Source organism: Nerophis ophidion, linkage group LG18 (assembly GCF_033978795.1).
Source record: "Nerophis ophidion isolate RoL-2023_Sa linkage group LG18, RoL_Noph_v1.0, whole genome shotgun sequence".
NCBI classification, from domain to species: domain Eukaryota; kingdom Metazoa; phylum Chordata; class Actinopteri; order Syngnathiformes; family Syngnathidae; genus Nerophis; species Nerophis ophidion.
Window position 1 is genome coordinate 9,499,187 of NC_084628.1, and position 25,201 is coordinate 9,524,387.

Genomic DNA, 25,201 nt, shown 5'->3' on the forward strand with positions numbered 1-25,201 from the left:
CCAATCGCTCATGTCACGTACAAAATATATATATTTTTCGTCTACCTGTTAAGGTCATAAGCGTTGATCCGGCAAACTAGGAATGTTTAAGCTCTGGCAGAAGTCCTCCAAGGTGAATGAATGGATGATTGCATCTCGAGCGCTGACATTTAAAGAAAATGTGTTATTAAATCATCACTGGGCTGCTATTCCTATAAATATCAGCGGTTGTGAATTTCAATCAGACATGGCGATAAAAACCCAGCACATTTTTTGTCGTTTGCTGCTTCTGTCTACTTAACTTGTCTACTGCTGAGGTTTTATTTATTTTATTTATTTTTTTCGAAAGGTGTTCTTTAGCTTTGCTTCTATAGCCAGCGTGCCATCTAATTAAGTGTCAGTACTTTGCCAGGGAGCAATGATGGATAATGTGGAAAGGCTGTGTTAATAAAAGCCAGCCAAGCAGAGTAGAGTGTAGATTTGGGAATAGGTTACGTCCGGGCTCAGGGGGTGTTATTGCATGAAAGCCAGGGCGACTTCCAGTTTAAATTATCGCCACCGATCCTTTTTTTTTTTTTTTTTCCTGGTCGGGATCGTTGTGCAGTCACTGTCATGCTGCACAGTCATCTGTGATTTACAGTGTAATTGCTGAATAATTTGCCAGCTGCTACGTGTTTTAATTTGATAAATTATGCTTTCAACTCAGGAAATGAGATTTGAATACATTTACCGCAGTCATCAAGATACCCCCAAGAACAAGGATGCTGGAGGGTAAATGTGAACAATACGCAGCGGTGCCTTGTTTTGTTTTGTTTTTTACTGCAGTCGTCCCTCATTTATTGCTGTTAATTGGTTCCAGACATGACCGTGATATGTTTTTCCGCAAAACAAGAATTATTGTTTATTAGAGATGTCCAATAATGGCTTTTTTGCCGATATTCTGATATTGTCCAACTCTTAATTACGGATTCCGATATCAACCAATACCGATATATACAGTAGTGTCTGTCTCCCTGTCAGGTCCATCTGCTGCCTTCAGTCCAACAGATGGGGGTATTTTGCCCAAAGCAGCGTACTGATATCATAAGACTACTGAAACTACTGATACCATTCCCTTAGCTTCCTTTTCTGATGCAGTAAACTTAGTAGTAGAGATGTCCGATAATGGTTTTTTTGCCGATATCTGATATTCCGATACTGTCCAACTCTTAATTACCAATGCCGATATCAACCGATACCAAATATGCAGTCATGGAATTAACACATTATTATGCCTATTTTTGTTGATAATGGCTTTTTTGCCGATATCCGATATTCCGATATTGTCCAACTCTTAATTGCCAATTCCGATATCAACCGATACCGATATATACTGTCATGGATTTAACACATTATTATGCCTGATTTTGTTGTGATGCCCCGCTGGATGCTTTAGACAATGTAACAAGGTTTTCCAAAATAAATCAACTCATGTTATGGAAAAAAATGCCAACATGGCACTGGCATATTTATTATTGAAGTCACAAAGTGCATTATTTTTTTTAACATGCCTCAAAATAGCAGCTTGGAATTTGGGACATGCTCTCCCAGAGAGAGCATGAGGAGGTTGAGGTGGGTGGGGTAGGGGGGCAGGGTTGAAGTGGGGGCCGGGGGGGGGGGGGGGGGTATTGCGGGGTGTATATTGTAGCGTCCCGGAAGAGTTAGTGCTGTAAGGGGTTCTGGGTATTTGTTCTGTTGTGTTTATGTTGTGTTATGGTGCGGATGTTCTCCCAAAATGTGTTTGTCATTCTTGTTAATTATTGACACAATTATATATACATATATATATATGTATATATATATATATATATATATATATATATATATATATATATATATATATATATATATATATAAAATGGCGATGCAAGTATTCTTTTCAAATGCAATACATTTTTTTTCGTGGCGCAGTGGTATAGTGGCCGTGCGCAACCCGAGGGTCCCTGGTTCAAATCCCACCTAGTACCAACCTCGTCACGTCTGTTGTGTCCTGAGTAAGACACTTCACCCTTGCTCCTGATGGGTGCTGGTTGGCGCCTTGCATGGCAGCTCCCTCCATCAGTGTGTGAATGTGTGTGTGAATGGGTAAATTTTGAAGTAGTGTCAAAGCGCTTTGAGTACCTTGAAGGTAGAAAAGCGCTATACAAGTACAACCCATTCATTCTAGTATTTTTTTACTTTTGTAATTGGATGGTCAAAAACGTTTATTTTTACCAAAATAACCATACCAAAAAAACAACAACATTTGACTAAATCTGTGTTATCAAAAATAACACTTCAATAAGTTTTTCAATTTGTTTGAGTCGGGGTCCACGTTAATCAATTCATGGTAGAAGCTGATAGCTGATAGTAGTTTGGAATGGCACCCCGGTACTAGTGCATCTCTTTGGATATCGCTTACGTCAGGTGTGTCCGATGTGTGGCCCGGGGGCCATTTGCGTCCCGCAAGTCATTTTTTAGGGGCCACACGGCACATTTAAAAAATACGATTGAAAAAAATGTAAAACATAAAAAGTGGTATAAAAGAACAGTTGAAATGTAACAAGAATATGTTGCAATGTTTACTCTAATTACACAAAGAGGCCATGCAGGCTGTTTCTTTCTTTAAAAAAAAAAAAAAATTGTGAATCAAAATCAATTATGAATTATTGACCAATTCAAGGCTCCGATTACGTCACATTAAATATTCCACTTTGAGATATTTTTGGGACAAATATTGGATATTTTGTGTTTGCCAGAAAAAAAACTGAGCTGTTTTTTTTTTTTTTTTAAAGAATGGCCTAAAACGAACAAACAAAAAACATAAACAACAAAAAAACTTATGATTGACGGATAGATCTGAAGTTGATCTCGAGACCGTTGTGTTTAAAGGCCTACTGAAATGAGATTTTCTTATTTAAACGGGGATAGCAGGTCCTTTCTATGTGTCATACTTGATCATTTCGCGATATTGCCATATTTTTGCTGAAAGGATTTAGTAGAGAACATCGACGATAAAGTACGGAACTTTTGGTGCTGATAAAAAAAGCCTTGCCTTTACCGGAAGTCGCAGACGATGACGTCACAAGGGTGAGGGCTCCTCACGTCCTCACATTGTTTTTTATTGGGAGCCTCCAGCAGCAAGAGCTATTTGAACCGAGAAAACGACAATTTCCCCATTAATTTGAGCGAGGATGAAAGATTCGTGGATGATGATATTGATAGCGAAGGACTAGAAAAATAATAATAAAATAAAATAAAAATTGACGGCTGCGGGCGGCGGCAGTGTGAGCGTTTCAGATGTAATTAAACACATTTACTAGGATAATTCTGGAAAATCACTTATCTGCTTATTGTTTTAATAGTGTTTTAGTGAGATTTTTAATATTGTAAAGACATACCTCGAGGTCGGATGGCTGCGGTGAACACGCAGTGTCTCAGAGAGAAGCCGAGGAGCCAAGCTCACAGCTGGCTTTTAAACAGCTACTGCAGGACGACGAATAATCCATTGATGTCTCCGGTAAGATATATGTATATATATATATATATTTATATATATATATATATATATATATATATATATATATATATATATATATATATATATATCACAATTTTCCCATCCAAAAACATGCTGGTTGACGTACAAAAACATGTTCGCTTGACCGCTCTGTGTTAAAAACAAAGAAACACTGGCTGTGTCTCGGTACTAAAGACAGATGCAATCCACCGCTTTCCACCAACAGCATTGTTCTTTACAGTCTCCATTATTAATTGGACAAATTGCAAAAGATTCAGCAACATAGATGTCCAAATTACTGTGTAATTAATTATGCGATGAAAAAGAGACGACTTTTAGCCGTAACTGTTTTCAACAAGAAACTCCGTGGGAAATTTAAAATTGCAATTTAGTCAACTAAACCGGCCGTATTGGCATGTGTTGCAATGTTAATATTTCATCATTGATATATAAACTATCAGATTGCGTGGTTGGTAGTAGTGGGTTTCAGTAGGCCTTTAAGGTTTATTGGCGCTCTGTACTTTTCCCTACGTCCATGTACACAGCGGTGATACTGCTAATTTAGAAACCGATACCGATATTACATTTTAAAGCAGGGGTGGGCATTATGTTGATCGCGATCGACTGGTCGATCTCGGAGGGTGTGTCAGTCGATCTCAAGCCAGGCATTAAAAAATAGACATAAAAATGAGCAATCATCAATCATACCAAGACTTCACTTTCGTCAGTTGTTTGACATTCTCGGCACCCGAGGATCTTGTGAGATGACGCTGGCTGCTGCGAGCTCATATTTAAGAAAAAAATCACTAACAGGGCGGACGCAGAGAAACACATTTTATTTCTAGAGACTCCGTACCTACTGTCAAAACTCTAAAGACCGACTGCACAGTTCCTGTCTTCACCATAAAAGACCTGTTTCATCCTGCCTGTGCTAACAAAATAAGAGTCTCAGAAAGCTAGCGTGCACAAGCTAGCAAGCTACGGAGTTTGATGCCAATGTATTTCTCCCCCGCCCTCAGCGACCGCTTTCTCACTTGCTTGCCCACCCGCACACTCACTGACGTCACTCACCCGCTGCCAGACATTAAAGGGCCACACACATATGCTACTCTCATATCAAAGTGTTTAAAAACGAGTATGCAAGTTGGACAAATGAGATGCCAAATCCAACCACTTTCATGTGTTATTGGACAGAAAGGAGGACTTTTTTTTTCCTCCATTTGAAAATGCGGACGTTATCAGCACCACTGTCTAATTCCAATCAATGCAAGTCATCAGAATCAAATACACCAACTTATATTCTTGTCTTCATGAAAGAAAGGAATCTCTGTGTGTTAAACATGCTTGTATTATCATTAAACACCATTAACTTGTTAACAAAAATGTCTCTTTCATAAATAAATACATATAAATTATAAATAGGAATGAGGTAGATCTCCTCGACTTGGTCAATTGAAAAGTAGCTCGCCTGCAGAAAAAGTGTGAGCGCCCCTGTTTTAAAGCATTTATCAGCCGATAATATCGGCAGGCCATCTCTACCTAAGACGTTTGGCGAAAACCGAATCGTACAATAAAAGTGGCCTACAAAAACAGAGGTACTTTTTAGTGTAGTTTTTGTGCAACAGGAGCAGGCCAGCTTGATAAAAACAAAGTGATTAATCAATTTCCAATGTGCTAAATCATCTCTCCATGGCAGTAACACAATGCCTGAACAGCTGCACGACTGCGCAGTGAGAGTGTATCTTTATCTGCAGAGTTGTTTGCAAAGCAGGGCTGTAAAGGTTGAAGGACAAATCCAATTGATGATACACCGCCTGATAAAACATGCCGGGCTGCCTGAGCCGGATACCAAGTTTACAGCCACAAACAGGAAACCAGTCAACACAATCTGACAGGTTCCTAGGAGTGAAGCAGAGAGGAAAGGATGCTCTTCCACAGATATGATGCGTGAGTGTGTGTTGTCGTTCAGCAGGCTGCAGTTGAGTTTGATAAGAGCGAAATCCAAAAGCCCGGAAGCTGTCATTTAACATGCCCTTTGCAGCGTGAATCAGTGTCTGATGTCACCCTCCTTCACACCCTGCAGTACACCCATCTTTTTCCTCACACATTTCCTTTCCGGCAGTCTCCTTTGTGGCCCGGCTCGGCACACCCGCTTTTCCACAACCACCATGTCTGTCTCCCTGTCAGGTCCATCTGCTGCCTTCAGTCCAACAGATGGGGGTATTTGGCCCAAAGCAGCGTACTGATATCATAAGACTACTGATACCATTCCCTTAGCTTCCTTTTCCGATGCAGTAAACTTAGTAGTAGAGATGTCTGGTAATGGCTTTTTTGCCGATATCTGATATTCCGATATTGTCCAACTCTTAATTACCAATGCCGATATCAACCGATACCAATATATGCAGTCGTGGAATTAACACATTATTATGCTTAATTTTGTTGATATTGGCTTTTTTGCCGATATTGTCCAACTCTTAATTGCCGATGCAGATATCAACCGATACCGATATATGCAGTCGTGGAATTAACACATTATTATGCCTAATTTTGTTGATAATGGCTTTTTTGACGATATCCGATATTCCGATATTGTCCAATTCTTAATTACTGATACCGATATATACAGTTGTGTAATTAACACATGATTATGCTTAATTTTGTTGATAGTGGCTTTTTTGCCGATGTCCGATATTCCGATATTGTCCAACTCTTAATTACCGATGCCGATATCAACCGATACCAATATATGCAGTCGTGGAATTAACACATTATTATGCTTAATTTTGTTGATATTGGCTTTTTTTGCTGATATTGTCCAACTCTTAATTGCCGATGCAGATATCAACCGATACCGATATATGCAGTCGTGGAATTAACACATTATTATGCCTAATTTTGTTGATAATGGCTTTTTTGACGATATCCGATATTCCGATATTGTCCAATTCTTAATTACTGATACCGATATATACAGTTGTGTAATTAACACATGATTATGCTTAATTTTGTTGATAGTGGCTTTTTTGCCGATGTCCGATATTCCGATATTGTCCAACTCTTAATTACCGATGCCGATATCAACCGATACCAATATATGCAGTCGTGGAATTAATACATTATTATGCTTAATTTTGTTGATATTGGCTTTTTTGCCGATATTGTCCAACTCTTAATTGCCGATGCCGATATCAACCGATACCAATATATGCAGTCGTGGAATTAACACATTATTATGCTTAATTTTGTTGATATTGGCTTTTTTGCCGATATTGTCCAACTCTTAATTGCCGATGCCGATATCAACCGATACCGATATATGCAGTCGTGGAATTAACACATTATTATGCCTAATTTTGTTGAGAATGGCTTTTTTTACGATATCCGATATTCCGATATTGTCCAATTCTTAATTACTGATACCGATATATACAGTTGTGTAATTAACACATGATTATGCTTAATTTTGTTGATAGTGGCTTTTTTCCCGATGTCCGATATTCCGATATTGTCCAACTCTTAATTACCGATGCCGATATCAACCGATACCAATATATGCAGTCGTGGAATTAACACATTATTATGCTTAATTTTGTTGATATTGGCTTTTTTGCCGATAGTGTCCAACTCTTAATTGCCGATGCAGATATCAACCGATACCGATATATGCAGTCGTGGAATTAACACATTATTATGCCTAATTTTGTTGATAATGGCTTTTTTGACGATATCCGATATTCCGATATTGTCCAATTCTTAATTACTGATACCGATATATACAGTTGTGTAATTAACACATGATTATGCTTAATTTTGTTGATAGTGGCTTTTTTGCCGATGTCCGATATTCCGATATTGTCCAACTCTTGATTACCGATGCCGATATCAACCGATACCAATATAAGCAGTTGTGGAATTAACACATTATTATGCTTAATTTTGTTGATAATGGCTTTTTTTTTTTTTTTTTGCCGATATCCGATATTCCGATATTGTCCAACTCTTAATTACCAATGCCGATATCAACCGGTACCGATACATGCAGTCGTGGAATTAACACATTTTTATGCCTAATTTTGTTGATAGTGGCTTTTTTTTTGCCGATTTCCTATATTCCGATTTTGTCCAATTCTTAGTTACCGATGCCAATATCAACCGATACCAATACATGCAGTCGTGGAATTAACACATTATTATGCTTAATTTTGTTGATATTGGCTTTTTGGCCGATATTGTCCAACTCTTAATTACCGATGCCGATATCAACCGATACCAATCAATGCAGTTGTGGAATTAACACATTATTTTGCCTAATTTTGTTGATAATGGCTTTTTTGCCGATCTCCGATATTCCGATTTTGTCCAATTCTTAATTACCGATACCGATATATACAGTTGTGTAATTAACACATGATTATGCTTAGTTTTGTTGATAGTGGCTTTTTTGCCGATATCCGATATTGTCCAACTCTTAATTACCGATGCCGATATCAACCGATACCAATATATGCAGATGTGGAATTAACACATTATTATGCCTAATTTTGTTGATAATGGCTTCTTTGCCAATATCATTTTTTTTCCGATTTTGTCCAATTCTTAATTACCGATACCGATATATGCAGTTGTGTAATTAACACATTATTATGCCTAATTTTCTTGATAGTGGCTTTTTTGCCAATATTTGATATTCCGATATTGTCCAACTCTTAATTACCGATGCCGATATCAACCGATACCAATATATGCAGATGTGGAATTAACACATTATTATGCCTAATTTTGTTGATAATGGCTTCTTTGCCAATATCAGTTTTTTTCCGATTTTGTCCAATTCTTAATTACCGATACCGATATATGCAGTTGTGTAATTAACACATTATTATGCCGAATTTTCTTGGTAGTGGCTTTTTTGCCAATATTCGATATTCCGATATTGTCCAACTCTTAATTACCGATGCCGATATCAACCGATACCAATATATGCAGTTGTGGAATTAACAGATTATTATGCCTAATTTTGTTGATAATGGCTTCTTTGCCAATATCATTTTTTTCCAATTTTGTCCAATTCTTAATTACCGATACCGATATATGCAGTTGTGTAATTAACACATTATTATGCCTAATTTTCTTGATAGTGGCTTTTTTGCCAATATTCGATATTCCGATATTGTCCAACTCTTAATTACCGATGCCGATATCAACCGATACCAATATATGCAGTCGTGGAATTAACACATTATTATGCTTAATTTTGTTGATAATGGCTTTTTTTTTTTGCCGATATCCAATATTCCGATATTGTCCAACTCTTAATTACCGATGCCGATATCAACCGATACCGATATATGCAGTCGTGGAATTAACACATTTTTATGCCTATTTTTGTTGATAGTGGCTTTTCTGCCGATATCCAATATTCCGATATTGTCCAATTCTTAATTACCGATACCGATATATACAATTGTGGAATTAACACATTATTATGCCTAATTTTGTTGATAGTGGCTTTTTTTCCGATATTCCGATATTGTCCAACTCTTAATTACCGATGCCGATATCAACGGATACATGCAGTTGTGGAATTAACACATTATTATGCCTAATTTTGTTGATAATGGCTTTTTTGACGATATTGTATATTCCGATATTGTCCAACTCTTAATTACCGATGCCAATATCAACCGATACCGATATATACAGTTGTGGAATTAACACATTATTATGCCTAATTTTGTTGATATTGGCTTTTTTGCCGATATCCGATATTCCGATATTGTCCAACTCTTAATTACCGATGCCGATATCAACCGATACCGATACATACAGTTGTGGAATTAACACATTATTATGCCTAATTTTGTTGATATTGGCTTTTTAGCCGCTATCCGATATTCCGATATTGTCCAACTCTTAATTACCGATGCCGATATCAACCGATACAATATATGCGGTCGTGGAATTAACACATTATTATGCCTAATTTTGTTGTGATGCCCCGCTGGATGCATTAAACAATGTAACAAGGTTTTCCAAAATAAATCAACTCAAGTTATGGAAAAAAATGCCAACATGGCACTGCCATATTTATTATTGAAGTCACAAAGTGCATAATTTTTTTTAACATGCCTCAAAACAGCAGCTTGGAATCTGGGACATGCTCTCCCTGAGAGAGCATTAGGAGGTTGAGATGGGCAGGGTTGGTAGGGGGTAGCAGGGGGTGTCCATTGTAGCGCCCGAAAGAGTTAGTGCTGCAAGGGGTTCAGGGTATTTGTTCTGTTGTGTTACGGTGTGGATGTTCTCACGAAATGTGTTTGTCATTCTTGTTTGGTGTGGGTTCACAGTGTGGCGCATATTTGTAACATTGTTAAAGTTGTTTATATGGCCACCCTCAGTGTGATCTGTATAGCTGTTTACCAAGTATGCCATGCATTCACTTGTGTGTGTGAAAAGCCGTAGATATTATGTGACTGGGCCGGCATGCAAAGGCAGTGCCTTTTAAGGTTTATTGGCCCTCTGTACTTCTCCCTACGTCCGTGTACACAGCGGCATTTTAAAAAGTCATACATTTTCCTTTTTGAAACCGATACCGATAATTCCGAAACCGATACAAGATAATTTCCGATATTGCATTTTAAAGCATTTATCGGTCGATAATATCGGCAGTCAAATATTATTGGACATCTCTACTGAGTAGTAAAGGTTTTGGTCTTGTTTCCAGAGCTGCAGCAGATAATTATAGTCTTAAGTTATTCATAGGAAATATTACAAATATAAATAATTAGGTCTGTCAAAGTTAACGTAACACGTTCCTATACATTTTTTTGAATGGCCGATTAACTCGCACGTGTCGTTTATGACCCTCGGGCCGTCCTGTAGGGGAGGAATGTGGCTGCTTTCACAATTTACCGATGTGCCGCACGTGGGGATATAGCGAGGTAACTTGTACAAATAAAAGGGTGCTTTATCGAAATACCAGGTCCAAAGCAATGGCCAGTGGTTCTTCGCACAAGAAAAGACTATTTTATCTTCGGATGCCGTAGGACGTCACAATGGAGCAACAGCCTGCTGCCGAGCGAGCATTCAGAGATGTAGTTCGAGCTTCACCTCCGTGTTAAAATGTCCATTGGTACTGTAACTGTTTTATCAAGATGGGATAAAAGTTCCGCAGAAAGGATTGAGGGTAGGCATTATTTTAAAGTTAAAAAGTTGAAATACCACTGATAGTCACACACACACTCGATGTGTTAAAATGACCCTCTGCATTTTACCCATCCTCTTGTTCCATCCCCTGGGAGATATGGGGAGCATTTTGGTGATTTAACCCCCAATTCCGACCCTTGATGCTGAGTGCCAAGCAGGGAGGTATTCCATCCACCCATCTTCTTCCGCTTATCCGAGGTCGGGTCGCGGGGGCAACAGCCTAAGCAGGGAAACCCAGACTTCCCTCTCCCCAGCCACTTCGTCTAGCTCTTCTTCCGGGGGATCCCAAGGCTTTTCCAGGCCAGCCAGGAGACATAGTCTTCCCAACGTGTCCTGATTCTTCCCCGTGGCCTCCTACCAACCGGTGCCCTAAACACCTCCCTAGGGAGACGTTCGGGTGGCATCCTGACCAGATGCCCGAACCACCTCATCTGGCTCCTCTCGATGTGAAGGAGCAGCGGCTTTACTTTGAGTTCCTCCCGGATGTCAGAGCTTCTCACCCTATCTCTAAGAGAGAGACCCGCCACCCGGCGGAGGAAACTCATTTCGGCCGCTTGTACCCGTGATCTTATCCTTTCGGGCATGACCCAAAGCTCATGACCATAGGTGAGGATGGGAACGTAGATCGACCGGTAAATTGAGAGCTTTGCCTTCCGGCTCAGCTCCTTCTCCACCACAACGGATCGGTGATTTAACCCCCAATTCCAACCCTTGATGCTGAGTGCCAAGGAGGGAGGTAATGGGTCCCGTTTTTATAGTCTTTGGTATGACTCGACCAGGTTTTGAACTCACAACCTACCGATCTCAGGGCTTTATCAGAGACTTTCACACCGTCAAGGCACCTCTTCTCAAACTAATCAGAGACTCGCCATTTAGGGCTATATATAAGTTAACATTGATTGATTGATTGATTGATTGATTGATTGATTGATTGGCTTCCAGCTTCACAATAATAGCGCTACGTGTGACATCCGGTCTAACTACTACAACAAAATTAAACATCTTACATTACAATCATGCTTCGTCAAAGATGTTTTGTAATGTAATCTGTGATATTTTCACTTAGATAAGTACATCAATTTAGGAATAGGACATTTTGTGGCAGATTGAAAAAAATTGTCCATCCATCCATCCATTTTTCGACCGCTTATTCCCCTCGGGGTCGCAGGGGGCGCTGGAGCCTCTCAGCTACAATCGGGCGGAAGGCGGGATAAACCCTGGACAAGTCGCCACCTCATCGCAGGGCCAACACAGATTGACAGACAACATTCACACTCCCACCTCCAAAGACATGCACCTGGGGATAGGTTGATTGGCAACACTAAATCGGCCCTAGTGTTTGAATGTGAGTGTGAATCAGTGACGTGCGGTGAACTAAACACCAGGTGAGGCATACATACTTTTTTTTTTTTTAACTTAAATTCATATGTGCAGCTCTAGTCATTGTTGATTTAGGTTGCACATTAGAGTTGCAGGGGAAAAAAGGGAGTTATTCGCATTCATAGAAAAGTTATCATAATGTTATTATGATATGATAAATGGGTCCAAAAACTATTTGATAAAGTTGTTATTAAATACTTTTCGGTCCCATTTGCTTTTAACAAAATAAATCAAGTATTGTGAGTGTATCTTACCTTTCTGTGTTTGTACCTGAAACAGCAATAGCTATCCTCCATGAAAACGTACTTTGTACGATCACATTTATTTTGTCTTAAAATCAAGTTTAGAGAAGTATTTCATCTTGGATACAGTATATAATCCTCCATATTGGCAGAAACATTCATTTATTCAATTTCATTCCAAGAAATTAAACAATATTTTTGCATCTGACAAAAAACACCGCTGGCTTACTCTAATAAAAATGCCATGTTTGTTATAAATACAGCTTAAATAAAAAAAGGCTGGCTTCCGCTGGAGAGACCTGTGTCTGCTAGCTTGAGCGCCCCCATTTTTCCCAGTGTGGCGAGTCAGAGTACTGCTAAGGTATCGAACTGCAAGTTGACAATATATCGCCTCCTACCTTGAGGCAGAGGTACTTGCTGCCTCAAGACCTGCCTTTTCTGCGTGGCAACAAGCATGCGTCCCCTGCACGCACGCCCTATACACACTGTGTGTAGCCGTGGAGGCACCGCCTGTGTCTGCCTCACTTCTCATCTGCTCCCTTGTTTTGATCAGGAAACATGGAATTTCCGCGATTTTGACTATGAACGCTATCAAAATATACAGGAACCACACCAAAATCATATTGAAAACATAAACCAAAAGAGAAATATTAAAACTTTTTTTATTATTTTACTTCGTTTTGGAACATCTTATGGTTAAGCCACCTGGTGGCAGGTGAGGCACTGCCTCACTTGCCTCCCCTGGGTTGAATGTTGTCTGTCTATCTGTGTTGGCCCAGCGGTGAGGTGGCGATGAGATAGGCTTTAGCAAATAAAGTATTGGTTGAAAACGTTTGCCCAACTAAAAAGTTCATTTAAAAATGACGGCAAGCAATTTACTGCAATCATCCACGAATAATCATAATTTAAAAGTGTAATTAATCTGATTTTGACAATGAATCATTTTGACAGCACAAGAATAAAAAGGTACGGTAAAATGTTAGACACTGTGAGCTTCTGTCTGGATGCTACAATAATAACACGCCACATTTCACTGTTGGTAACGGTAACAGCGTATTTAATTTTAATAACTGTTACAGGAAAACTAACAGATTACGACCAACACAGCTCATTAAAATGGCTAATTAAAGTAATTGATTTGATCGATTATGTATCGATATCTTTTCATTTTTAGCAATATCGATTCACAAGGCATTTTATTGATTATTTTAGACAGTTTAAGTGATTATCGAGTGATTAATCGATTCACAACCTTATACATCAAATTGATTTGGGAGTGTTATCAGAAAGCCATGATACCCAGCCCTACTCTTAATACTTCAAAGCAGTTGCTTTGTTAAGGTCTTGGTCAAGTGGGGGTGACCCCAGGATGCAGAGACGGGAGACAAGGTGGAATTACCAAAATGAAAAAAATTAATTAGACAAAAAGGGATAACTAAGGGCGATGGGGCAGAAACGCACACCATGAAATCTGGAAAAAAATAGGTTCCTCTGAGGTCGGCAGGAGAAAGGGCCAGTGTACACTGAGCAGGGCAAGAGTCCAACAAAAGTAATCCTTTTACCTCAGGGGGACTAGGAGATAAACACACAGGGGGTTAGAGGATTCAGGACAATTTAGCGAAAACATCTGGTGAAGCAGGTGCATGCACGACAGGAGTTCTGAAGACAATAACCGGCGAGGCCAAGCTGACAGTGACGAGCCTAAATACCGGTGTGCTAATTGCGAGCAGGTGTGCGTCAAGGTCCGCCCCTCGCCGAGGACGAATCACTAAAAGCACAGGTGCAGACAAAGGAGAAGGCAGGAAAACATTTCGGGCATCTTAACCAGATGCCCAAACCACCTCATCTGGCTCCTCTCGATGTGGAGGAGCAGCGGCTTTACTTTGAGTTCCTCCCGGATGGCAGAGCTTCTCACCCTATCTCTAAGGGAGAGACCCGCCACACGGCGGAGGAAACTCATTTCGGCCGCTTGTACCCGTGATCTTATCCTTTCGGTCATGACCCAAAGCTCATGACCATAGGTGAGGATGGGAACGTAGATCGACCGGTAAATTGAGAGCTTTCCCTTCCAGCTCAGCTCCTTCTTCACCACAACGGATCGATACTGCGTCCTCATTACTGAAGACGCCGCACCGATCCGCCTGTCGATCTCACGATCCACTCTTCCCTCACTCGTGAACGAGACTCTGAGGTACTTGCACTCCTCCACTTGGGGCAAGATCTCCTCCCCAACCCGGAGATGGCACTCCATCCTTTTCCAGGCGAGAACCATGGACTCGGACTTGGAGGTGCTGATTCTCAAACCAGTCGCCTCACACTCTGCTGCAAACCGATCCAGGTTCTTCTTATGGTTTATAAATGTTTTTATTGTATTGGGCCTTCTTATCGTTCAGATTTGCTTTTACCCTATGAGCCTTCCCGGTTGTGGTGAAGAAGGAGCTGAGCCGGAAGGCAAAGCTCTCAATTTACCAGTCGATCTACGTTCCCATCCTCACCTATGGTCATGAGCTTTGGGTTATGACTGAAAGGATAAGATCACGGGTACAAGCGGCCGAAATGAGTTTTCTCTGCCGGGTGGCGGGGCTCTCCCTTAGAGATAGGGTGAGAAGCTCTGTCATCCGGGAGGAGTTCAAAGTAAAACCGCTGCTCCTCCACATCGAGAGGAGCCAGATGAGGTTGTTCGGGCATCTGGTCAGGATGCCACCTGAACGCCTCCCCAGAAAGGTGTTTCGGGCACGTCCAACCGCTAGGAGGCCACAGGGAAGACCCAGGACACGTTGGGAAGACTACATGTATGTCTCCCTGGAAACTGGACTGGGAACGCCTCTGGATCCCCTGGTATGAACTGGACGAAATGGCTAGGGAGAGAAGTCTGGGCTTCCCTGCTTAGGTGCTTCCCCCGTGACCCGACCACGGATAAGCGGAAGAAGATGGATGAATGGATTGATGGATGGAGTCTTCACGGGCCCTGAGATCCTCCGGCATTCATCTCCTAATTAATCCAAAAGTCAGGACACAAAGTCACGGAATGGCATCTTTCCACCATTATGGCCCCTCGTCGATGGAACAGCTTGCCGGAAGACCTCAGGGCTGCGGAGAACGTTCATGTTTTTAAGAGCAGGGATAAGACCCACCTTTTTGATTTGACTATTACCTAATATTAATTATTTTAACTTGAATTGTATTCTTTATCTCTACTCGTGTTTCTTACTATTTTACAAATTGTAGTATTTTTATTTTCCAATGTTCCTCAGATGAGACATCCGCCTCAGGGTCTGATGACCTCCTGGTGCAGATGGCTCCTGTGATAGTGTTTACTCACATGTCTCCTCCGTACTCAGCCATGCAATCATTGGTCCATATAGTTGCAAATGTGTGTGTATGTTGTGTGAGTGTGTGTTTGTGTTTTGGTATTTATGTGCGTATGTATGTGATAATGGAGGGGTACGGGTCACCGGGGTATTGTTTTTAACATTGTAAAGTTGTAAACTTTGTGTTGCATTTACTTTATGTATGGAAAGCGCTCTATAAATAATTTTGATTGATTGATTGAATTGTATGTTCTCGACATATTATCCGTTTTAACCACCATATCTATCAATTGGATGTATATAGTCATCTTTATTAGTCCCATTTTGACAATTTAGTGCCATTACACAAGTCGCACTGGCGATGCATTCAAGGATCGTCGGAAATTTTGGTGTTAGGCAAGAACTGACATATATGACAGTATTTCTACCTTTTTGCACTATTTTGATCTTGTTTTATTTCCATTTAGATTTGGATGGATACATATCTGCATTTAGCTTTACAATGTCATTTGATTACTCATCTTATTTGTGTCTGTTTTATAGAAACCATAAACTTCTGTTCTTGCCCGAGCGCACTTCAGTACGCATTCATGTGTGCACTGCGCTGAGCCCAGCTCGCAATCAACCGCCAGCAATCAGTGCACCTGTGGCGGACCAGGGCACCGGCCTTTATAAGCCTGCACAACCTGCTATCCCGTGCCAGAACATAGCAACCTGTTCCTGTAAAGTAAACCGAAATTCTCCATACTCAATGCATACTGTCTCTCTGTGTTTCTCCCTCTTAGTGTTGATTGGTCCTGTGTCCCCCCCCCCCCCTTGTCGTTTCTTGCAGCAACCCTTCATTCCCACGTGACCAGCTATGTGTCTCGCCTCCCCCTGTGTTCCCCTCTGGTTCTCTGGCTGCCCCATTTGGATCTCGACCTCCCGCCTGGACACGGACCTTTGACGCCTCGCTACAGTCCCCGACTTCCTGCCTGCTCACGGACCTCCGAGCTCGTCTTGTTCCCCCGTATGACTTCCTCACTTCTCGCTCAACATTCCCGGTAACACTCATTAATTCATACACATAGTCGCACACTATACACTCTTAGATTTAGTCACACTCCATTCTCTTGTTTATTAATATATATATGTATATATAAGTTATATTTAAAATAAAATAGCCCCTCCTGTTGTCCGTGCCGTCTCCTCCTCCTGTACTCGTAACAACTTCATCATCGTAAAACTTCATCAACATAAACATCTTGAACATCATAAACCTTTTCATCAACAAACATCTTCTTTAATAAAGAGTGACAAGGGAGAAGCTGACGTCCACTCATTGTTCTGGCCAGACAACCTGGAGAGATTGAGGATTTAAATCAGTTGAGGTCACAAATTTGGAATTTAGACCGATACCTCCTTTGCAATAATAAAATGGAAACATGTTTAAAACAGTGGGTCGATGCATGATACCTACTTTAGAAGATTATGTTGTTGTTTATAATAGTTTTAGATACAGTCTCCGACAGATCAGTAAAACCAGGCTAGTCTGTTGGCCTCATACTAAGAACACGCGGCCCTCACGTGCGGTTGTGGCCGCGACGTCTTGGTATTGAAAGACAAGATGGATAGGACAAGTCATGCAGCAATGATTCAGCATTAAAAGTCATGTCATTGCTCCTCGGGGTAATGAATAGTGAAATCCATTTCCAAGATAGAGCTATAAATGTCTCTTTCCCTTTGCAGCCGCGGAGCCCATTTGCGATATTTCATCGCTCATCTGCCGGTGTGAAACATGCTCCCTGCACGGACATCTTCTCCTACGTGCTTATGTGTGCACTTTGTAATGGTCAGTTTAGATTAATGCGACATGAAGGCCATTTTTGTATGGCTTAGGACGAGGCTGATATGCTTTAGTTAAAATGGCCACCGGTCATATTTACATTAGACTAGTGTTGTCCTGATACCAATATTTTGGTATTAAAATTATTTTGATACTTTTCGGTACTTTTCAATGCTTTTTTAAATAAAGGGGACCACACAAATTGCATTATTGGCTCTATTTTACCCCCCAAAAATAGGGTACATTAAATATGTTTCTTATTGCAAGTTTGTCCTTAAATAAAATAGTGAATGTACAAGACAACTTGTCTTTTAGTAGTAAGTAAGCAAACAAAGGCTCCTAATTTAGCTGCTGACATATGCAGTAACATATTGTCATTTATAATTCTATTATTTTGTCAACATTATTAAGGAAAAGTGGTAGAAAATTAATTATTAATCTACTTGTTCAATTACTGTTAATATCTGCTTACTTTCTCTTTTAACATGTTATATCTACACTTCTATTAAATGTAATAACCACTTATTATTCTGTTGTTTGATATTTTAAATTCGTTTTTGTATGATACCACACATTTGGGCATCAATCCGATACCAAGTAGTTGCAGGATCATACACTGATCATATTCAGAGTCCTCGTGTCCAGGGGCGTATTTTTTGAGTTTATAAACATAATACAAATTAAAAAAAAACAAAAGAAGATTTTGTGATGCCAAAAAATATCGACGTAATCATAGTAGTATCGACTAGATACCGTCCTGTACTTAAGTGTTTTTAAACCACCGTGCTGTGAGATACAGTCTGGTGTGCCATGGGAGATGATCTAATTTCACCTATTTGGGTTGAAAATATTTTTTTAAACTAGTAATTATAGTCTGCAAATGATGTGCTATTGTTGAGTGTCTGTGGTGTCTAGAGCTCGGCAGAGTAACCGTGTAATACTCTTCCATATCAGTAGGTGGTAGCCAGTAGCTAATTGCTTTGTGGATGTCGGAAACAGCGGGAGGCAGTGTGCAGGTAAAAAATTGTCTAATGCTTAAACCAAAAATATACAAAAGGTGAGTGCCCCTAAGAAAAGGCATTGAAGCTTAGAGATGGCTATGCAAAATGAAAGTAAAATTGAACTGGCTACTAAGTAAACAAAAACAAAATGCTGGATGACAGCAAAGACTTACTGTGGAGCAAAGACGGCGTCCACAATGTTCATCCAGACATGACAATCAACAATTTAACCCACAAAGAAGGATAAAAACAACTGAAATGTTCTCATTGCTAAAACAAAGAATATGCGAGATATATTGCCCAAAGGAAGACATGAAACTGCTACAGGAAAATACCAAAAAAAGAGAGAAAGCCAACAAAATAGGAGCGCAAGACACTACACACAGGAAAACACAAAAAAAACTCAAAATAAGTTACGGCGTGACGTGACAGGTGGTGACAGTGCACCTACTTTGAGACAAGAGCTATAGTGATGCATGCTTGGTTATGGTTTAAAGTCATATCCAACAATAGCGACAACGACTTTTTACTGTCAACTGAGTTTAGTTTTTTAATGATTTCTGCGGGAGGTGTGCCTCCGGATTTTTACAACGCAAAAAATGTGCCTTGGCTCAAAAAAGGTTGAAAAACACTGCTCTGTTTTTTATCATTACAGTGGCTGTCAAGTGTAGATCCACCATTTTGACGCCGGTGAGCTACGGTGTGTAGTGAAGCATGTTTAGCTATTCTTATCCTGCAGGGAGGATACTTGTAAGAAACTTACTTTATTTGTCCCCATGGAGGCGAGGATTAATGATTTAGAAGTAGCTGAAACAATGCCGACCGGGGGGCTTAACTTTAGCCGCTAGTTAGCTAGCCATGTCTTAAAGCACCTCTTCCTGAGGGCGTTACAGTGTTACAACTTTACCTTTATCGTTAGTTTTTAATACAAAATACGTCCGTTCTCCCTTTTCTGTCTACACACTGTGTCTGTTTGTAGGTACTCTGTGATTGTGCGCTGCCGAACATGCTCGTCCGCTCATAAACCAGCAATAAAAGGTGTGACGACGGGGGCGTAGGGGGAAGGGGGGTTGTTGTACTTTCCAGAGGCGGTATAGTAAGGAATATGATTCACTAGTATTGCGGTACTATACTACAAATGCGTTTTAAGGTGAGACTTAAATGCTTCTACTGAGGTGGCATCTCGAACTGTTACCGGGAGGGCATTCCAGAGTACTGGAGCCCGAACGGAAAACTCTCTATAGCCCGCAGACTTTTTTTGGGCTTTGGGAATCACTAATAAGCCGGAGTCCTTTGAACGCAGATTTCTTGCCGGGACATATGGTACAATACAATCGGCAAGATAGGATAGAGCTAGACCGTGTAGTATTTTATACGTAAGTAGTAAAACCTTAAAGTCACATCTTAAGTGCACAGGAAGCCAGTGCAGGTGAGCCAGTACAGGCGTAATGTGATCAAACTTTCTTGTTCTTGTCAAAAGTCTAGCAGCCGCATTTTGTACCAACTGTAATCTTTTAATGCTGGACATGGGGAGACCCGAAAATAATACGTTACAGTAGTCAAGGCGAGACGTAACAAACGCATGGATAATAATCTCAGCGTCTTTAGTGGACAGAATGGAGCGAATTTTAGCGATATTACGGAGATGAAAGAAGGCCGTTTTAGTAACGCTTTTAATGTGTGACTCAAAGGAGAGAGTTGGGTCGAAGATAATACCCAGATTCTTTACCGTGTCGCCTTGTTTAATTGTTTGGTTGTCAAATGTTAGAGTTGTATTATTAAATAGAGTTCGGTGTCTAGCAGGACCGATAATCAGCATTTCCGTTTTTTTGGCATTGAGTTGCAAAAAGTTAGCGGACATCCATTGTATAATTTCATTAAGACACGCCTCCAGCTGACTACAATCCGGCGTGTTGGTCAGCTTTAGGGGCATGTAGAGTTGGGTGTCATCAGCATAACAGTGAAAGCTAACATCGTATTTGCGTATGATGTCAGCATGTAGATGCTGAACAGTTCGAGATGCCACCGCAGTAGAAGAATTTAAGTCTTACCTTAAAACTCATTTGTATACTCTAGCCTTTAAATAGACTCCCTTTTTAGACCAGTTGATCTGCCGTTTCTTTTCTTTTTCTTCTATGTCCCACTCTCCCTTGTGGAGGGGGTCCGGTCCGGTGGCCATGTACTGCTTGCCTGTGTATCGGCTGGGGACATCTCTGCGCTGCTGATCCGCCTCCGCTTGGGATGGTTTCCTGCTGGCTCCGCTGTGAACGGGACTCTCGCTGCTGTGTTGGATCCATTATGGATTGAACTTTCACAGTATCATGTTGGACCCGCTCGACATCCATTGCTTTCCTCCTCTCCAAGGTTCTCATAGTCATCATTGTCACCGACGTCCCACTGGGTGTGAGTTTTCCTTGCCCTTATGTGGGCCTACCGAGGATGTCGTAGTGGTTTGTGCAGCCCTTTGAGACACTAGTGATTTAGGGCTATATAAGTAAACATTGATTGATTGATTGATAATACCGTACAACTCTACATTATACTAAATAATGGCCATGGGAAAAAACACAAAATACATGACTTACTTAATATTGACACTATCTATTAAGGAGTAGCTACAATATGTATACTTCATACACAGAATGAGGCTTTGAGTAGCAGTATTGTACATTTTCCTCAAAATACAGAGCATACCCACAGCAATATTTGCTTTCAAACGCCATTAGCCTGCAAGATGTTTTAGTGAACTAGAGAGAGTGTGCCATCTCTTCTTTGCAGAAGTCCTTTGAACCGATAATAAATCTCAGGCGAGGCCAACATGTAGGTCTTCATCCTTTATTGACAAAAATAAAATGTGTGGGGATGCAGAGAACAAAATCCATGTTTGTGTGGACATGGCTCCAATGGAAATGACTAATATCTTGGATTTACTGTAATATAATTTGAGGGGCCCTTTATCCCTAAGTGACTTCAAATTACAAATATCCAATTAAAGTTTGGGGACTTTAGGATGGTTAGCCGAAATCACCACCCATTTAGGTACGAATGTTTTGGGGATTGCCAAGCGGGGGGTGTATATTGTAGCGTCCCGGAAGAGTCAGTGCTGCAAGGGGTTCTGGGTATTAATTATGTTGTGTTTATGTTGTGTTACAGTGCGGATGTTCTCCTGAAATGTGTTTGTCGTTCTTGTTTGGTGTGGGTTCACAGTGTGGCGTATATTAGTAACAGTGTTAAAGTTGTTTATACGGCCACCCTCAGTGTGACCTGTATGGCTGTTGACCAAGTATGCTTTACATTCACTGGTGTGTTTGTGAAAAGCCATAGGTATTACGTGATTCGGCCGGCACGTAAAGGCAGTGCCTTCAAGGTTTATTGGCGCTCTGTACTTCTCCCAACGTCCGTGTACCACTCCGTACTGCGGCGTTTTAAAAAGTCATACATTTTACTTTTTGAAACCGATACCGATAATTTCCGATATTACATTTTAAAGCATTTATCGGCCGATAAATCGACAGTCCGATATTATCGGACATCTTTAAATTTTAAGGGTAAATGTATTAGATGTAGGGATGGGTACCGATTTTCTGAAAAATTAATAAGGGACCCCTTGTTAGCAATTCTTTTTTTTTTTGTCTTTTTTTTTTTTTTTTTATACTATTTGGCTCAAACCTAGTGGTGGGCCAGCAAGGCCTTCTCTGCTGGCCTAACATAACCAGAAATCATGATCATAATTAAAGATAAAAATATTTTTTATTTACTTTCCCTAAATATCTAAAACAGGGGTCGGCAACCCAAAATGTTGAAAGAGCCATATTGGACCAAAAATACAAAAACAAATCTGTCTGCAGCCGCAAATTTTTTTTAAAAACCATATTACATACAGATAGTGTGTCATGAGATATACATTGAATTAAGAGGACTTAAAGGAAACTAAATGACGTCAAGTACACCTACAAACGAGGCATAATGATGCAATATGTACATCTAGCTAGCCTAACTAGCAAGTTAGCATCAATTAGCTTGCAGTAATGCAGTGACCAAATATGCCCGATTAGCACTCCACACAAGTCAATAACATCAACAAAACTCACCTTTGTGCATTCACGCACATCATTAAAAGTTTGGTTGACAAAATGAGACAGGAAAAGAAGTGGCATAAAACACGTCCTAGAAAGTCGGAGAAAGTTATACATGTAAACAAACTAAGGTGACTTCAAGGACCGCTTAAAATTAGTAGGACAAAACGGCGCTCACTAAATACTTGAATCAATGAAGCATGTTTAATACAAATAGTGTGCTTTATAACAATTAGGGAAGTTTATGTCATGTTTGTGCTCCGATATAAACCATATTAAAACCAAAAATATATTTTTTCCCCTCATCTTTTTCCATTGATCATACATTTTCGAAAAATCTCCAAAGAGCCACTAGAGCGGCGTTAAAGAGCCGCATGCGGCTGTAGCGCCGTGGGTTGCCGACCCCTGATCTAAAAGTATTCATACTCTCTTGATGTCATAATATGCTCCTTCCAGTGTTGTTGTTTTTAGGTTATATAATTTTTATCCAATCAGAATTCAGCTAGCTTATGTTGCCATGCTGTACCAAATCTGCCCGAGGCCTTCAGAATCAACAATGTCAGTGAACAGACACAAACATTTGACGGACAGTTGCGATAGCCAATCAGATCACGAGTTGTTGTCAGTAAGGCCTTCCAGCTGGCCTAAGGCAGATATATATTGTGATGTAATGAGCTAAGTATCCTAAGAACTCCATTACCCAGCATGCCACAGTAGTGAAGCGCATGGCAGTAGCGCCATTTAGGTTGTAGCCATGTTATTGACAAGCACGCTGTGGCATAAACTTTAAGAACTCAGCCAACACGCCTCAGTCTGCATATTTTATGATTAGACAAGACAACACATATATTTGCAAGGCCATTTTCAAGAAGGATATTTAAAGAGAAACTTCATCTTTTTAGATGATTTCGGACAACCCCGGAAGCAAGCTCAGCTGTCCCGGCGATGAAATGGGGAAATGCCCGCAACATAACGAGCGGCACCACTGGCTTATACGGCGTCAAATGGTTTCTACAAACTGTGAGTACAAATATTTGGTTTCTTTATTTTTTCTTGTTTAATATGTTTTTTGCAACTTAAATTTTGACAGTCCTACATAAGATATGTTTTAAAGGCCTACTGAAACCCACTACTACCGACCACGCGGTCTGATAGTTTATATATCAATGATGAAATATTAACATTGCAACACATGCCAATACGGCCTTTTCAGTTTACTAAATTGCAATTTTAAATTTCCCGCGAAGTGTCCTGTTGAAAACGTCGCGGTGTGATGTGACGCGTGCGTTTGACGTCTCGGGTTGTAGCGGACATTATTTTCCAGCCCGATCCAAGCTATACGTAGTCTGCTTTAATCGCATAATTACACAGTATTCTGGACTTCTGTGTTGCTGAATCTTTTGCAATTTTTAAAAATAATAATGGAGAGGTCAAAGTAGAAAAATGGAGGTGGGAAGCTTTCAGCCTTTAGCCACACAAACACAGCCGGTGTTTCCTTGTTTAAAATTCCCGGAGGTGAAGCTTTACTATGGATCACAGCGGTCAAGCGAACATGGATCCCGACTACATGTCAACCGGCAGTTTTCGGTGAGAAAATTGTGGTAATAAGTCGGCTCTTACCGGAGATCAGCGGAGCTTCTGTCCTGTTGCAGCTTCGTGACTTCCCTCAGAGACTCTGGCGTCAACACACCCGTGGCCACACCCCTCCGACTTTCAGGTACTATTTAACTCACTAAAACACTAGCAACACAATAGGCAGAAAAGGGATTTCCCAAAATTATCCTAGTAAATGTGTCTAAAACCATCTGAATCGCTCCCACTGCAATCGCCTTTTTTTTTTCTAGTCCTTCACTCTAAATTTCCTCATCCACGAATCTTTCATCCTCGCTCAATTTAATGGGGAAATTGTCGCTTTCTCGGTCTGAATAGCTCTAGCTGCTGCTGGCTATGATTATAAACAATGTGAGGATGTGAGGAGCCCTACAACCCGTGAGGTCACGCGCACATCGTCTGCTATTTCCGGTAAAGGCAAGGCTTTTTTATTAGCTACCAAAAGTTGCGAACTTTATCGTCAATGTTCTCTACTAAATCCTTTCAGCAAAAATATGGCAATATCGCGAAATGATCAAGTACGACACATAGAATGGACCTGCTATCCCTGTTTAAATAAAAAAAATCTAATTTCAGTAGGCCTTTAATTGCTGATGCGGGTTTATTGATTTTTAAATGCGCCAGAAAATAACCCGTTTTGTACACTGTTGATGTGGTTAAATGCGCCGTAAATGTGTTTTTATATAGTGTTTATCCAGCAAGGGTCATGTGGTGACATACATGATGGTATTTTTAGGGGTAATCATTGAAGTCGGACATCACTGAAGGCCGAGGTGGGAAACACACGGCCTGCCACTGCTCAAACCTGAATTTTGGAAGTAATAAAAAATACTTGGGACTCAACACTACCCATTTTACATACTTTTGCGTGTGTTAACAAATATTGTTTAATAATTTAACAAAACATTTAAAAATAAGCTGGTTATTATACCTGTGCAAGTGTTATGTAAATTAGATGTTGCATGCAGTTGTAATTCCAAGATGTTGGATGGGAGTATAAGTATGGACTACAGTGTGAGTAGTCTTTGCCAC

General features: G+C 40.4%; 1 protein-coding gene across 4 annotated transcripts in view; it reads left to right on the forward strand.

Annotated features, from left to right (window-relative positions):
- LOC133537579 (uncharacterized) overlaps positions 1-23,579 on the forward strand; it is a 217,715-nt gene extending 194,136 nt beyond the window's left edge. For 2 of the 4 annotated variants that reach the window (XM_061878721.1, XM_061878722.1), the window contains 2 exons: positions 16,200-16,378; positions 16,489-16,758. In XM_061878721.1, the coding sequence (XP_061734705.1) occupies positions 16,200-16,378; positions 16,489-16,703 (394 nt within the window). In that variant the 3' untranslated portion in view covers positions 16,704-16,758. Of the gene's footprint in view, positions 1-16,199; positions 16,384-16,488; positions 16,759-23,460 lie in introns of those variants that run through there. The other 2 variants (XM_061878720.1, XM_061878723.1) reach the window with 2 other exon arrangements.
- Positions 23,580-25,201: the final 1,622 nt, after the last annotated feature.